This window comes from Rhinolophus sinicus, linkage group LG01 (assembly GCF_036562045.2).
Source record: "Rhinolophus sinicus isolate RSC01 linkage group LG01, ASM3656204v1, whole genome shotgun sequence".
NCBI classification, from domain to species: domain Eukaryota; kingdom Metazoa; phylum Chordata; class Mammalia; order Chiroptera; family Rhinolophidae; genus Rhinolophus; species Rhinolophus sinicus.
The window spans coordinates 130,082,282-130,098,208 of record NC_133751.1 but is presented as its reverse complement, the minus strand read 5'-3'; the positions used below and the strand labels follow the sequence as shown (position 1 = coordinate 130,098,208).

The window sequence follows — 15,927 nt, the reverse complement described above, 5'->3', positions numbered from 1 at the left end:
TATGCTTGCACTGGCTGTTTCTTAAGTAACTTTCATTTAAAATAATCAATATGCCAAAGTGGTATATGTCGGGGCAGCCTGCCCTGAACCTCATCAGAAGTCATTTGATGGGGGGAGGGGGATTATTCTGTAGAACTGTATAGGGTGAGATCTCCTCCTCTTAGACTATAAAATTCATCACTTTTTAACAAGAACCAAAGCAAAGGACAGTGATTTCTGGGGAAAGAAATAAAAATGGTCGTCAAAGCAGGGATGACAAAGGCAGGAAACACAAGCAAATTGGTGTGAAAGGAGGGCCATTTCAAAGAATGGGAGGAAAAAGGAAGGGAAAACAAAACACAAGCACTTGGGGGGGCACTTGTTAACTGTAGGACTATAAGCTCCACTCTTCACATATACTGTCTTATTTACTCTAAAGGGCAAGGTCAAAAGGTAGGTATTCTTATCACAAATGCAATAAACCAAACATCCCTCTTCCAGTTATCTTCTTCATAAAATCTTCCCAGAATTCCTGAAGACATATGAAGAAGATACTGTGCTACCTAAACTTCTCTGAATTCCTAACATAGGGCTGGGAATTAAACGGAATCATGTCTATAAAGCATTCATATGTTTACTTTCTTATATATATAGCTGTTTATGAAAATACTTTTATACTTTTTCTTTGATATTTTTGATACACATTAGGTAGCATGATTATACTTTCAAATCATGGGTCTATTTATTGAGGATGTATGCAGAGAAAACTTAATTTACAAAACTATAGTGAGCAAAACAACAAAATGCAGACCAAAATGAGGCATGCCACAGGGGAATAGCACAAATATGAACACCTCTAATGAAGAATCATTTCTGCAGTTTTAAACCTCTCAGCATCCACTTTTCAAAAAATACGGTTTGGTGAAAATGGGATGGACCCTTGAGTGTCCTGTATTAAGGACTCTGAGCTGTTGCATGCACACACCTTGACTTACAGTCATTCAGTATAAATATAGAGTCTTTCCTGTCTGAAGGTATTAATAGCCCACCACCCCTACACTTGGATCTAGGATTATTCGGCAGTAGGAAGGTAGATTATCCTGGAGTTATCTGGATTCTCCTTCTCTGTACTGCTGACTGCCAATTGCAGAACTTTGTGAGCTGCTTCCTAGTGTTAAAAGGTGTGCCCTCTGGCTATGGGACAAAGTTTACCTAAATGGTCAAGTCAAGGATCAAACCTGCAAATGAGTCCTGGCTTAGTAGTGAAGTTGACATAACTAAAATAAGCATCAAGCATAATAAAGAAATCCTAAGAAAAGTATGTTAGTATATTAAAATTCAACATCTTTGTTCAATAACTACTTAAAAAGGCCATCATGCTGCTCATTGTCAAGTAATTAAACAGGCACCAATATTAGAGGTGATTTTAGCTAATGTTAGAGGCATTCTTCTCATTAAAGTCTGCCTAATCACTACATCATAATAGCAAAAAAAAAAAAAAAGTAAAACTCAAAATTGCTGAAGGCATAAAAAATCTATTTTCATCTTGCCTAATTATCTGAAGTGTGAATATATTTGATTTCACAATTTGGGGAGCAGAATCTCCATGAAGATTATATGCAGCAAATTTCTTTTTGTAACTGTGAAGAAAAAGTTGACCAAATCTAGGGAAAAAAATATTTTTCAACATCTATATTCAAAGTGTTGGGAATTCATTTACATAATGTTTGCACATAAGTCCTGTTTACCTAAAAATAAAAGCCCAAATGAGAGGCAATAAGTACTAACTTGGGATCAAAGACTTACAACTCTGGAAGCACAGATTTAGGCAGAAACCAAAATAGTGTCCCAGTTACAAGGTGAGGGCAAGAGATTTTGATGAGAAAAGGAAAAGAATAATTTCATGAATAAAAGAAAGAAATTCTTATTGGTGCTAACAAAGTGAACTATTAAACTAGTAAATTCTGTTTGCTTTTCTCTTATTAATCTGTCTTTTATTACAGGAGTCTCAGCCGAGAACTTAGAAGGAAAAAATTATTTTCCTCCCTTACAATTGAATGGCCAAAGACTTGATGGGGCAATGACTTGAGTTTTAATACAGAACACCAAGGATCTAATATCCTAACACCCACTGAAGCATTTCTAAAGGTTTTGGCATGGAGTCTTATATATAGAATTTGTACAAAACTGGGGAAAGGGACAGAATGAATCTTCACAGGCATTGTGTATTATCCACCCAATGAATTGGTAAAAAGGGAAATTCACTAATTAAAAGAGATAAAGAAAGTTGTACTTTTCCCATATCTTAAAATTGTGGGTTGATATTCATAGCCAACACTCTACCATAAAATCATTAGCACATAATCAAATCCTACCTTATAGGTAGTAAGAGCTCCATGATCTCACAGTTTTGAAGCCCCCCTATGTACAGACACTGTATTGGAGTTGAATGTAAGTCACTCTTTAAGAATAATCTAGGAGGGTTTCACAAAAGAGTTTATTCACCAGAGCTGTCCATTAGAGAACAGGTAATGTTTATCAAAGCTGGCTGTCAAGGAAGGAAAATTCACTTGAGAGGAACAGAAAGAAAGGAAGAGAAAGTGGGGTCAGCATTACATGTCATAGAGTAAAAGAGTGGCCAGCTAAGAATACAACATGTATGATATACAATAAAATGAAAAGATTTGAATAGGAATAGCAAGGTCACATTAGGTTGAACAACACTGGATTTTGCATGACCATACAGAATCAGTAGTGATAAATTCAGTCTACATGAGGAATCTCTTAAATATGATCATTTCCAACATTTATAAACAATCTTGAAGAAGGGTTTTTCTGAGACTAATTGGCACTCCAGATCATTCTTCTCACTCTCGCAGGGTCTGTGTGGCTGAAGGCACAGATAATAAACTGCTGAGCAAAACAACTTAATAGGCAAGGAGGGAGACTTTCGAGAAGGGTCTTTCATCACCAGTACTACAGGAGAATGGCATTTACATGAAATTGATTTTCAGTGGTGAAATTATGCTTGTGATGTTCCATTGTAAATATTGACAGCATTAAAAGGAATGTCTAAAAGACAGGCACTAAAATGTCACCAGAAAAAAACTGACTGGTATTTATGCTAACTTCTTCAAATTGCATTCCTTTTTTACATAAGTAGTGATGCCTCATGAAACAAAGCAGATAATTCTCTAGAGCAGTGAAGTGAAAGAAAATGAATGTGGCTACATTCTCTCTCATGTATGGAGATACCCACTGCCTCTCATCATAATGACACATGGCTCTCCACCCCACATTTCCCACCCCCCACCCCCTTTGAGGATTTTCAGATAGGAGAGCTTATATCTTTCCCATAGTGAGCTCAGAGGATGAATAGACAAAATAAATCACCATAAAAAAAAGGACCCTTAGAAACATGAATGGATTCCTGGTATTGAGTAGAGTATTGGCTGTTGATAGGACTTTGCCATTTAAGCTTAGAAACATGTTTATCTATTTATTGAGGAATTAGACTGGCTTGATAGTGATAGGAGGGAAAAACAGATTCTGCCGCTTCTCTATTAGTTGTGGTGAAACAGGGGCTAAAAGGCACAATCTGAGGATTTTCACTCAGCTGAATTTCTGGAAGCTTTTAAGTTCAGTCCTTTATCATTTTCTACTTCTACATCTAGCAGTTAGTTTTATAACGAACTATCATTAGCCTATGTACTGTCTAACTCAAGAAAATAAAGGCTGCAGTCTTTTGATCTCCTTTGTATTTTTTTTTTTAGAATTATATGCAATTATTCTGAAAGAAGAAACTGAGGAATTGTTCCGGAATTCCCTTTAAGAATATTATTACTCACATAGTACATTTATTAAGTAATTCAGAGCAAAATATTTTATTGGATTACTAATTACATTACAAATATTATATTTTTGAGCTTGTGCTAAAATATCTTTGAAATGAATCATAATTTTAGGATTAATAGACTTACAGGTTTTGAGAAAAGAAAGGTTTTCTTTGAAATATTGCAATTAGTGTGTTGCATTGCTACTGAATAACACTTCCCTTCTCCAGTTATTCTGTGGAATATAATTTAGAGTGCTAGCACAGAATCTTATTGTAACTTTGAATTTTGACAATGACATTTTACATAAAAAGACAAATTTGTTGAGAAACACTAAATGCACTACTTCTGAGACTTACAGAGAGTTAAATACCTTCTGCTATGATCAAAAACAAGCATATGCATAACGGTGCAGTTGCCGTTTCATAAGGAAGTCTACGGATTTTAGTAAGAATCACAATCAACCATGTACTTTGTGTCAGCAAAGTAGTAAAGGTACTTTAGCTGAGTATTTATGTCAACAGGATAATTGGCAGAAAATAGGCCATCTTCAAATGCCCTCAGAAAAATTCTGAGCTATGAAGAAGTTCAGTGTTCATTTCCTGAGTGTTCATTAGACTATGGCTTCCTAACATGAAGATAGTAGATGAAACCAATGAAAAGCCAATCAAGTAAATTGTTGGCCTCAGGGAGGGAGTTGGAATGACTTGGCCAAGGTCGTCTGGGGCAGAACTGAATTTTGAGCCCAAGCTTCCTAACTCCAACATCACGTCTATACATGATTCTCCTTGTTTTTTCAGGAAAGGAAAAAATGGTCACTGGTTTGTTAGTATCTACGTGTTTACATGTATGCTATGATTCCAGGCTAGAGATGTATAAACTGGCTACTTCTCGGGAAAGGTGTTGAGAGCATAGGTTGGGAGTTTAGTTGGCATTATAAAAAGTGTCTGAGTTGGAAGCTAAAGCCCAAGGTTTGAAACATAGCTGAAGAGTTGTTTTAAGGGTCAATGAAAGTAAAGCCAGTGGGGAATAGTAAAAAGTACACTAGAAAAGGAATAGAGGTATACAGGTTGCAAAATTAAGTCTCAATGACTAGATGCCTTTAGACAAATAATTTAACCCCTAGATTTTGAACCTGTAAATTAAGGAATTGGATTAAAATCATTGTATATTATATAGGATCTTTTACATTTGTTCTATTTAAGAAAGAAACAAAACCAAATCTGATTTTAACTTGTCTTTATTTTTTCATCAGTTAAAAGCTTCAAATGTTTTGATTCATCCTTTGTCAATCATGGTATTGTGTCTCTCAACATACATGTGTTCAACAAATAAAATTATTCTTGAGCAAATGAATAAGTGAACAATTTCATAATACAGGGTATCATTTTGTAATTAATAATTAAATCAACAGTAATTAAATTAGTTGCTTCTGCTCACCACTGTTTCTTTATGACTATATCTTACAGGTCTGTCTGAATATAAGTACAGTATAGCTAGTCCTCCTAACCTGCATTCAATCCTGCATTTCCTCTTGTCATATACTGTGAATACCATCATGTTCTGGACTGCAACATGTATTTAAAATTAGGAAAGTCAGAGTCTCCCAGACTTTGTCAGCTTCTGAAAGGCCAGAAATGCATCTTTGTAGGTATTCCTTAAGCAATTAGCCATAAATGAGCTTGTTTGAGAAGTAGGCAATCGATATGATTGTTGAACAGTTCACTTAACATGATCCCTAAAGTTACCAAACTAACAAGGTCAAAAGTTTGAGGTCCAAATATCCTGATCATTTTAGTTACTAAATCATACTGCCTAAAAATATTTCCAATCCCATCGCTATGAGATTACTCTAAAAGTAATTGAATTGACAGGATTCATCCCATCAATTATGTGGTAAAGACCAGTGTCAGCATGCCTCCACCTTATCTGATGCTCTGGGCCCAGGTCCCAGGTCCCATTCCTTAAACATGACAAGAGTTCAGAGGAGAGAAAAATCACTATTAGGTGAGAAAAAAATGATTCAGAACCCATCATCCTGTTTTAATTCTTGGTAGGATCTCAGCAAAACCAGGCCACCACGACAGCAATGAAAAACCAGAAAACTGGGTACCAAGACTAGATATGGAAACCGTGAGGGCAGAGTAGAGGAATCCTGAAGATAACCTTTTCCCATTTTACATTTTTCAAGGATCAGCTCAACTCACCAAATTTGAATATTATTTTTACCATTGAACCAGAACTCTAAAGTTATATCATGGTGAAGAAACACACAAGGTGTATATATACAATTGGTTGAGAATGAAATTAGGAGGTAAAGGCCAAATCATTTATCATCTCCCTTAATTTGGCCTTGCTACCTTTTTCAGACAGGATTTTTAAGCCAATTCTTAATGAGTGCTTGAATTCTAAATCCAGGTTTAGATCACGTCATTGATTATTAGGCACACGTGGAAGTGCTCGATGGTCTGAAAATTGAGATCCTGAGAGAAAACCGAGTTGTTGTTTTTCCATAAGATATTCTTAATATGTTTGAACAACCTGGATCCATAAATGTGAATGTATGAAATGTATATGAAGGAAGTTTTAGCATTGGAACTGGGTCAATAGGCATTCGATTACAGCTCTACCATTCAGCATTTATGCTACTTACCAAGTAACAAATGCTTGTAAACACAATGATTTAAAGTGGCTTTACGTAAAGAGGTGGAGTTTTTAGCAAATGTCTAACAAAAACTAATTTGGAGGATAGGGAGGAATCTCTGCTTCATTAGGAACAAAAGAAAAAGATAGTTCTATCCTCAGCTACCTAAGATAATATGTGAAGTAAAGCACCACCCTGTGAAAAGGGGTAATATGCAACCAGATACTCTGTGTGACCAGATCTGCTGGTGACCAAGGGCCGGAAAGCTTGTGTTTGGAATGAGGTGGGCCTAGGAAAGATGGGCTTGGAGACCAGGAAGTGAGGAAGAAAGGAGAACAGAAAGAGAGTAGAGAAGAGAAGATGGGAGGGGACAAGCAAGAGAGTCAGGCAGGCAAGAAGAGGAAGCAAGTACTGCCAAGGGAAGGGGCAGAGTCATCAATTAGTATCACACTCTCACAACTTACTCAGCTATTTTTATGTTCCAAGTTCCCTCTAATATCCCTGCACTCTCTGCTAAGTGCAAATCATTTTTCTAGTTGTCAACTCTTCCCTTTATTATTTTAAGGACCGAATGAAATGAAAATTATGGGGGAAGAAAAGAGATGCATAATAAAGTTATTTCCGGAATGCAGCCAACATCCCCACACCTCCTCAGTGTTGATTCAGCACTCTACCTTTCCAGCCTCTTTTTAAGTCATTTAAAAACAAATACAGCTCAGAAATTCTACCAGCAACCTAGAATACACAAAGTAAAAAAGGATAAGATACAGAATACTCTAAGCACCCTGCAACCTCCAGTCACCATGGACTTTCCTCAAAGCCCAGGCTCATCTTACTTACATTTTCTCCTGACAAACATGGAATGTTAAAGAACTGGAAATGAAATCAACTAATCTATATATCCTATTTCATACTGAGTCCCAACTCCATTAAATGAGTTGTCCTAAGTCACACTCAAGTATGGTGATGAAAATAGAATACACCCAACTTTGCCAGCATTGCTACAATATTAAGGATGATATCTATCACACTTATATATATGAGTGTCTGTGAGTCAGTAAACTACCCATTTTTTCTTAGTCACACAACCAAGAAAAGATTTTTAAAAGAAAACTGTTATTATATATTTTTTCCTAACCCATGCATCTTTCATCTCCTGAGACTGATTTACAGACAATAAAGAGCTTAGAAACATGTCTTAGAAATGTGATTTATTTAATAGTTAGAGTCTTACAGTGCAATGTGCATTAAAATGTAATTACCATTAGTCTTAAGTTAATAACACATTAAAGAGCTCACTTTTATGGTGTTTTTCTGTCTTAAATAGTACATTGAATCTTAAAGAGATTTCTTAAATGAAAATAAATAAATGACCAAACTTAAGAGTTAGAAAATGTGTTTAAAGTCTTAAATGGGAACCTGAGGGAGTAAACACAAGTTAAAAGGATAACATTTGTGTGTCATGCTAATAGGAAGAAAGTCATCAGTGCTTGGACTAAAAAAAGTTAAAAGTTAAGAACAATGTAAAGCATAGGAACTTACTGCCATCTTGTGGAATATTTGTTGTTATATTCTGAAATACCTTTTCTCCTTTATTTTCTGGATTGTCATTTTCCATTACTATTAGTTGCAAAATGACTCAAGAGATTCTCCAGCAACTAACCAGAACTAATATCTATCTACAAAAGAAGATGTGAGAAAATTCATGCATTTCGTATCACAGAGATTTTTGATTAGTATCATTGAAGGTTTATTCTTTTCCTCATCGCCTCCTATTTCCATTCATTTATTTATCTACTTTCCCTGTTAAGTGGATTTAGCATTTAATTTAGTATATTTCACTTGTCAAGGATTCAGAATGGAAGAGAGGCAATGTTCGCACAGTGTTAACTGACAAAGCAAAGAACAGAACACATTCTATTCTGGGAAGGTTGACATCCAGAGCAATTAGTGGAGGGTAGGACCTTACTAAAGTTTGGTCCTGCAACTGACATCACCTGAGAGTTTTTAGAAATGCAGAAACGTGAGCCCCATTGGACATCTGCTGAAAAAGAACGTGCATTTTTATGAGATCCCCAATTGATACATATACACAGTAAAATTTGAGAAGCACTGGCACAGGCCACCATATTTCATCCACTTTCTTATAGCAGAACATGCATACACACATGCACAATGTTGTTTGGATTTGTAAGGAAAGCCAAGCATTAAAATACGTGGATTCAAGTCTGTTATTTAATTCTGTGCACCTGAATTCAAGCCCCAATAATTTAATTTTTGTGGACCTGAGGTTTTTATTTTTTTCCATCTGTGATCTGAAGGAAGGTATTCCAAAATGATTTTAATGTCCCTTCTCTTTCTAAAATTCTTCAATTTATTATTTACACATCAGTTGTTCATTTGGTTAAATGTCCGTGCATTATTTATTCATGCATCAGCAAAATGATTTTTTCACTAATCCTGATCTCAACCCTAATGATTAAGTTTTATTTTTTTAATTTGCTAGATATTTTAATGAAAATTATAAAAAACCAAAAACATTTATCTTGCAAATTGTCTTTTTTGAAACAAGTGATTTGCTTTTAATTACAAACACTGTGTAAGATGATGCCTTCTTTTACAAAACCAATAAATACAAGAACAAATTATAAATATGATTTGTCCAAGATATTTGAAAAACAAAGAGCTTGATTTTTGCAGTATTTTTTTAAAAATCAGTATACCCTAACCTTTCAAAGAATGAGTTTGAAGGTATGACTCAACTGGAGAAAAAAAGAGAGAAAACAAAACAGAGAGAGAAGAGAGAGACCAATCATCTTATAACTACTTTAAATAGCTTCTGCTAACGCTTCCGATGTTACTTTTCCTTTCTGGAACTCTTATCTTCAAAAAATGTCTGAATTTAAAATATTTCTAATGAACTGATCAATGGGAAGAAAAAGAAAACATGTATGGAATACACATGCATAAGCTTTAATTTCCACCTACCAAAGTTTCAGGTAGGTGGGCAAATGGGTACCTATTCTCTGTGAAATTGAATACAATTATTTTAAACATTGTCCAGAAAATGTTTAATTGCTATTTCAACACATGGAAATAGTTACGTTGATGTCTAACTTGCCATTTTCTGCAAAAAGTTGTGCAATGCTGATGTCAAAGACTAGACAGTCGCTATCCATAATGGCTGTTGCAATTCCCTCATGGATAGATGGGGGCGTAGCTTCCCAAGTCAGTAACCGCCTATGACCATGTAGATCAAGTCGATAAGCAAAATTATCACCTTGCTTGTGTGTTCCTATCAGCTGTACAATTGCAAGGAACTGCTGATTACCTTCATATTTTTCCTGTTTCTCCAAAACTAACAGGAAGTGAATGCCAAAACAGGACTGCATCATCACCCAGTCGACAGCACCAGGAAGATGAACTTCTGCAGCCAGGAAAACTATGTATGTATGCCCTCCCCCTGTAGCGTGGTTATGGACTTATGCTCATGCATCAGATGGGGCCTGACAATGTCCAAAGAGCCTTGCCACTTTCAGGGCGCACCTGGGCAGGGACAGGAATAAAGCCTAAACTCACAGAGCCCTTCGTGGTCTGCTTTTCTATGTATGGCAGAGTTATTTCACACCCAGGAGAGGCGTATTTGCAAGAGAAAAGTACTGAATTGGCCACTTTTTCCATCACCAAGATGAGGATGGATCCCAAGAGGCCCTTGCACGTTGAACAACGTGGGAGCTTTGGGCGACAGTTGCTACAAACAAGATGGCCATTCTGACACTGAAGAATGGGTGGTAACACACAGTCAAAGCAGACTGGATGTTTGAAAAGACTCGCCAAGGCACTGTTGGCCGCGGATGTGCCAGTTAGGGCTGGCACACTCTGGGACCCTGTGCACTTGAGGGTTCCAGTAGGTAATGCTATTGTCGTCCGATGCCTTGGGACCTGGTCCCAGCTCACAGGCATGGGTCGCTGCTGCCACCCCCACCACAGCCCCTAGCCCGCGTCAAAACCAGACCAGACACCCTGGGCCCCTGCACGAGCACCTAAAGTGCGCGCCCTGCAATGGCTTCCCCTGTTCCCCGCTTGGCCACCGTGGTTTTGTGCGTCCTGGAGACCTCCCTGTGCTCCTGTTACATCTCAACCTAATGACCAAGTTTTAAATTCATAGCTTGCAAACTATGGTTTGCTCAGCAGAAATATTTTGTCTGGTAAACAAACTCTCTAAATTACTTGAAATTATTTACCAACATTTTAAATAATTATAAGACTCCATCCCAAACCTGGGGATTTTCTGCTTCTCTTGAAAAATCAGAAAACCTATTAATGTTGAGCTCACATTTCCACATGGAAACAATTATCTGTGGTGGGACCCCAGTTTGCCCGAAGCCCCACTCAGTCGGTTCTTTTACATTAAAGCCTGGTGGCTGTGGGCCTTGGAGTCAGTGACCTCTGGCTTAAATGGTGTCCTCATAGTTTTTTAACATGTCCAAAAACTATAGTGGACTAAATGAAAAGCTGTGCTCTTTCACAAACTCTAATCTTCCAAGCTGGATGGTATATTTCCTTGCAGTATTAATACTCTTTTTATGTACCACAGTTCCCTTTCAGAACTATTAAGTAAGTACTCACAGGATTAAGTTGAATATTTGCATGTCCACACAGGCACAATTTACTAATTTACCTATCTCAGCCAACTTTTGCACATCCACGTGTATAAAAATACAAAGAATTCAATTTCTTCCATATTCAAAGGTCACCACTAAGCATATTCGAACAAGCAGAAGACATATCATTGCCTTTTCTAAGAAGAGAAAAAAATTTTTTGAAAATTTGATTATAGGGTTTTTCATGCAACAAATAATTTTTAAACAACATGAAGTGTAATAGCTCGTTTTTAACAAGACCTAACAATTTCTGCCCTCGTAGAACTTACCATCTTACAGGGGAGATACACAATTGAAGAAATAATTTCAGTAACACATAATAATGGTTACGATAAAGGGTGCCACATGGCTGATAACAGGATGTGAGCTGATCTAGGAGTTTAGAATGGTCAAAGGATCTTAACAGTTTTTAAACTGAGACCTAAAGGACAATAGGTGAAAGAGGTGGCAAGAAGATTCCAGGGAGGGAATAGCATTTGCAAAGACCCAAGGAGAGAAAGAGTGGCAAGAAAGTAACTGAAGACAAATAATGTGGCTGAAATAAAAAGAAAGAGGAGGAAGACGGATAGAAAATGAGCCTGAAAGACATTTTCTAGACACTGGACATTCAAGGAGCAGTGGGAGGCCACTGAGGGGGCTGAAGTGAGTGGTCATCTTTGGGCTTTTGAAGTATCACTCTGACTTAAGCATACATCTAAGAACTTGGATATTCACAGGAATTACAGGCATTAAATAAATTAGTAAATGCACCATCAGATTCACAATATATTTTGCCAAATTGATTAAAAATATGAATCCGTCATGCCCTAGAAACACTGTGGCATGGCAATGGGACATACATTTCATATTTTACAATATATTTTTTCAATCCTGTCATGAATCTCTGAGATAATATGTATAACCTCATTGGGGGGTAATGCAGAAAGTCTCAATTTGAGCCCTGTTAACTGTGAGGCAGACGGAGCCCAGTGGCCTCCCAGACCCACTAGCACAGACTCTGGCTATGTGACTGAGTTACTATTATAGCCGGTGACATTTACTCCTGGGTACACATAAGGTTGAACACATTATCCCTTGACCTCTGGGCTGAAAGCCAGTCTTGTCTGGACCATCCTGCTGTTTCTAAGCAGTCCACAGCTGGGTGGCTCATGTAGGACGACACTTCAGTGATTTAAAAGCATTCCTTCTGTTCAACCTACTTATTTGATTCCACTTACTGCAACATCTAAGCACTGCTTGGACATCCCCCTTGAACATTCACTGCACAAATCGGTCTGACCAGAGTTAGATTGTGATTACAAATAATTTAGAGAAATGCGATATCTCCAAAATTAATTTGGATTTACTCATTTTTCAAAAGCTGCACAAATGTTGCCCACCTTCCCCCACCCCCAAATTTCCCTTCATTATCCAATTTTACAGCCATTTTAAAGTGTAATTGTTGCTTTTCTGTACCGTGCCATTTTTACCATGGACTAGATGTTTTCACGCCAATTACCTGTCATAAGAGCCTTACCCTAGTCATATTGCAAAATGGATGTTTCTTTAACTACGAAACTATTTTTTTTCTGTTTTAGCTCTAGACATCTGAACCAAAAAAATCACCTTAAGTGATGAAACGCATGCTGTGCAAATAAACTCTCTGGGTGCCTGTGGAGAGATTCACATCCCAGGTAAATAACTTTTTAGGCTCCTTGTCAGGTCTTATCAGCTGGAGTCCCTTCCAGGCAGGTAAGAGTTGAGATGCAAAAGAAGCTATGTGCTGTGTAGCTTCAAAAGGTAGGCAGATAACTAGACAGCTCCGCCTCAAGGCAGGTCCTCGACAAGAGTAAGTCTACCAGACAGGCAACAGTTCTTGCCTGCCTACAAAATAAGCTGGAAGCCACAGGGACTGGAGCTCCTAGTCAGGAACTCCCTCAGCACCTTGGGGAGCCAGGGCAACAGGAGGCAGGCAGGGCCACTAGGCAAGGAATTGCAGAATCACACCCTTAGGCTCCTATCCATATTCTGTCTTTCATTATAACAATGTCTCTGGAAGAAAAATAATTTATTGTAATGAAGTGCTGAGTTAGACTCTCAGGCAATGCTGAGCTGTCCTGCTGTGAAAGGATAAAGGGGAGAGCATAAGTATTTGTGTGTGTTTGTTGTGTGGGGTATAAATGCAACTGATGTATCTGTGTGTGTGTGTGTGTGTGTGTGTTTGTTGTGTGGGGTATAAATGCAGCTGATGTATCTGTGCGTGTACTTATGAGTGTTCTATTTACACACACAGTTATAGCATCCATATGAGACCCAGCTAATGTTTCTCAGCATCTTATCTCGAGTTCACAGCCTATGATTTCAGGAGAATTTATTTTTAAGGAGAACATAGAAAGCAAGCAAGAGAAAGGAAACACAGAGCTGGCAGATTATTTAAAACAGCCACAATAATAACAACTTATATATTCCTGAGTTTCCGCAGATGAAATGGATCAGAGATAACAGTGATTATAAGAGGTTCTAAGTCTTGTAAACCCCACTCAGCTCTGACCCATTGGTTAGCTTTTTCTGTGAAGTCAATTTAGAAATTTGGAAGTCTCAGAAAAATAAACAAACAAACAAAAAGCAGACCATGAAAGAGTGATCAGGTAAGTGTGACTAACTTAATGCCCAATGCAATAGACACAATGACTACAAAATCAATGGCTTGGTGCCATGTTGCTCTAAATCTCATATCTTTAAAACAAATTAGGGAATGTAAATTTGGTTGAACTACATAGTATATTTTAGAGAAGCTTTTTTGCTACCCCAACTTTCCTAGGTTAATAGAATCCCAGCCTCTAAATGTTAGAAATGTCCCAAAACTGGATCTGTCTCCACCTCAACTGGAAGCAACAATCAATCTAGGAGACGAGAATAGAGAAAGAGGAGGAGAAAGGTCAGACAAATCAAGACTGTGTAATCTTAGATAACAGCCCTGGATGGATCTGGGGAAGGTTTCTCCCCTCAGATGTGTGGGTAGGAGACTTGAACACCCAGGAGAAAGTCAAGTATGAGAAGCAAGAAGTATAAAGGGAACAACACAGACGGGAAATTTCTTCCTAGCCTGACTATGCTTAAGAGCAACTTTTCCCAAAGTATATCAAAAAGTATCATATGAACAAGCAGTGTTATCATGCAAGGAAACCAGATCATTGGGTGCTGAAGTACAAAACTGTGAGAAAGCATTACAAAATGTATATAGTCCAGACAACTGAAGACTAGATTATAGAAACAATAACACAGAAAAAGACACTGATTCAAAATACATACACTAAGTAGTGGCTATCACATTCTAAACATATCATTAATTTAGCCATCCATCCAAGAAATGTTTACTGAGCATCTACTAAGCGTTAGACTCCATTCTCAGCACTGGGGAATCAAACGAACAAGACAGAATCCATCATCTTAAGGAACACACATACTAGTAAAAGAGACAGAGAAAAATGTATGTGAACATACGATATAAGAACAGATTTTGATAGACTTTTGAGGTAAAATGAGTGAGGATAAGGATTCGATAGAGTACAAACAGGTGACTGTGATAAGCAGTAGCTCTTCTATGGGTGGGGCAGGTCGGGAAGGCCTTTCTGAATGACACAATGGAGCAAGTCCAGTAAATATCTGGAGAAAGACAGTTCCATGAAGCAACAATAATGAAGGCCCAGCTCAGAAAAAGTGACAAGCTTGGGATGTTCAAGGAACAAGCCAGAGCAAGCAAAAGGAGAGTGGTAGGAGCTGAGATGAGACAGATGGGCAGAGGCAGCCCAAGTGGGGCTTTGGAGCCCATCGCAAGAAGTTCAGATTTTTTTTTTTCAGTGCATACTTGGAAATATTGCACTTGAAGGGTGTGTGGAGCAGGGACATGGGGCGTGCCATGACCTGATCATTTATTCCAAAAGATTTCTCCCTCTCTTATATGGGAAACAGACTATATCCCAGAAAGAATGGAAGCAGAGACACCAGTGAGGATGAGAGATAGCAGGGTTATGCTAACCCTGGAAGAAAATGATGGTGGATCAAAACAGAGTGATAGAGGAAGTAGTAATATTTGGATTTCAATTTCTCAGGACCTGAGAAAGCAAACAGAATTATACTTCAAAAACTGCTGTACAGATTGTCTCAACACAGGCCCTTATAGTCCATCAATCACTTTGCTGCTTTGAAGTAACTTTTATCCTAGTGTTAGATTCCCAAAATTGCCTGATGATGGGAATCACTGAGGATGAATTAAGTGCCCTGTCTGGCCCCTCCCCGGGAGTTTCTGACTCTAACCTTGATGAAGTCCAGAAATATGTTTAACAAGTTCTGGAGGGGATTCAACCATAGGCACATTGAGGGGCATTGACTTTCATAACTGAATTTCTTCATTCTCCAGATTAATATAGGTCACTCCACCTCCAATTTTATTCTTCATGACTAAGGGTATCGCCAAAAACATTGCTTCCAATACTGGATGTATTTAAAAATTATACAGAGGACTTAATAAATATGCTTTTTTGATCAACAATCCAGAGGTGGGCATGTGCTCTCACTTCAATAGATTTCTTCTCTCTCCACTTGCTACTGTACTGGTTCAGATTCTTATTATTTGTACTTATTTTCACTTTTTTAAAGAATTCTTCATAGTAACCTGTATTGAAAATACTTAATTTACATTGCTGAGTGATGACAATTATTTATTTTCCCAGGGGTGTCTATCATATCTAATTTATAGATTTATTTTCATTGCCCAGGTTGTTTACATACATCAGGCATTTAAGTTCTCCTTGGTTTTATCAGAAAC

General features: G+C 37.6%; 1 protein-coding gene across 1 annotated transcript; it reads right to left on the bottom strand.

The window, feature by feature from the left end:
- Positions 1–9,539: 9,539 nt before the first annotated feature.
- LOC109458693 (E3 ubiquitin-protein ligase SIAH1) lies at positions 9,540–10,419 on the bottom strand. Its single transcript, XM_019752561.2, is given in 3 exon segments — positions 9,540–9,908; positions 9,911–10,062; positions 10,065–10,419. Coding segments are annotated over 3 exon segments (876 nt in total).
- Positions 10,420–15,927: the final 5,508 nt, after the last annotated feature.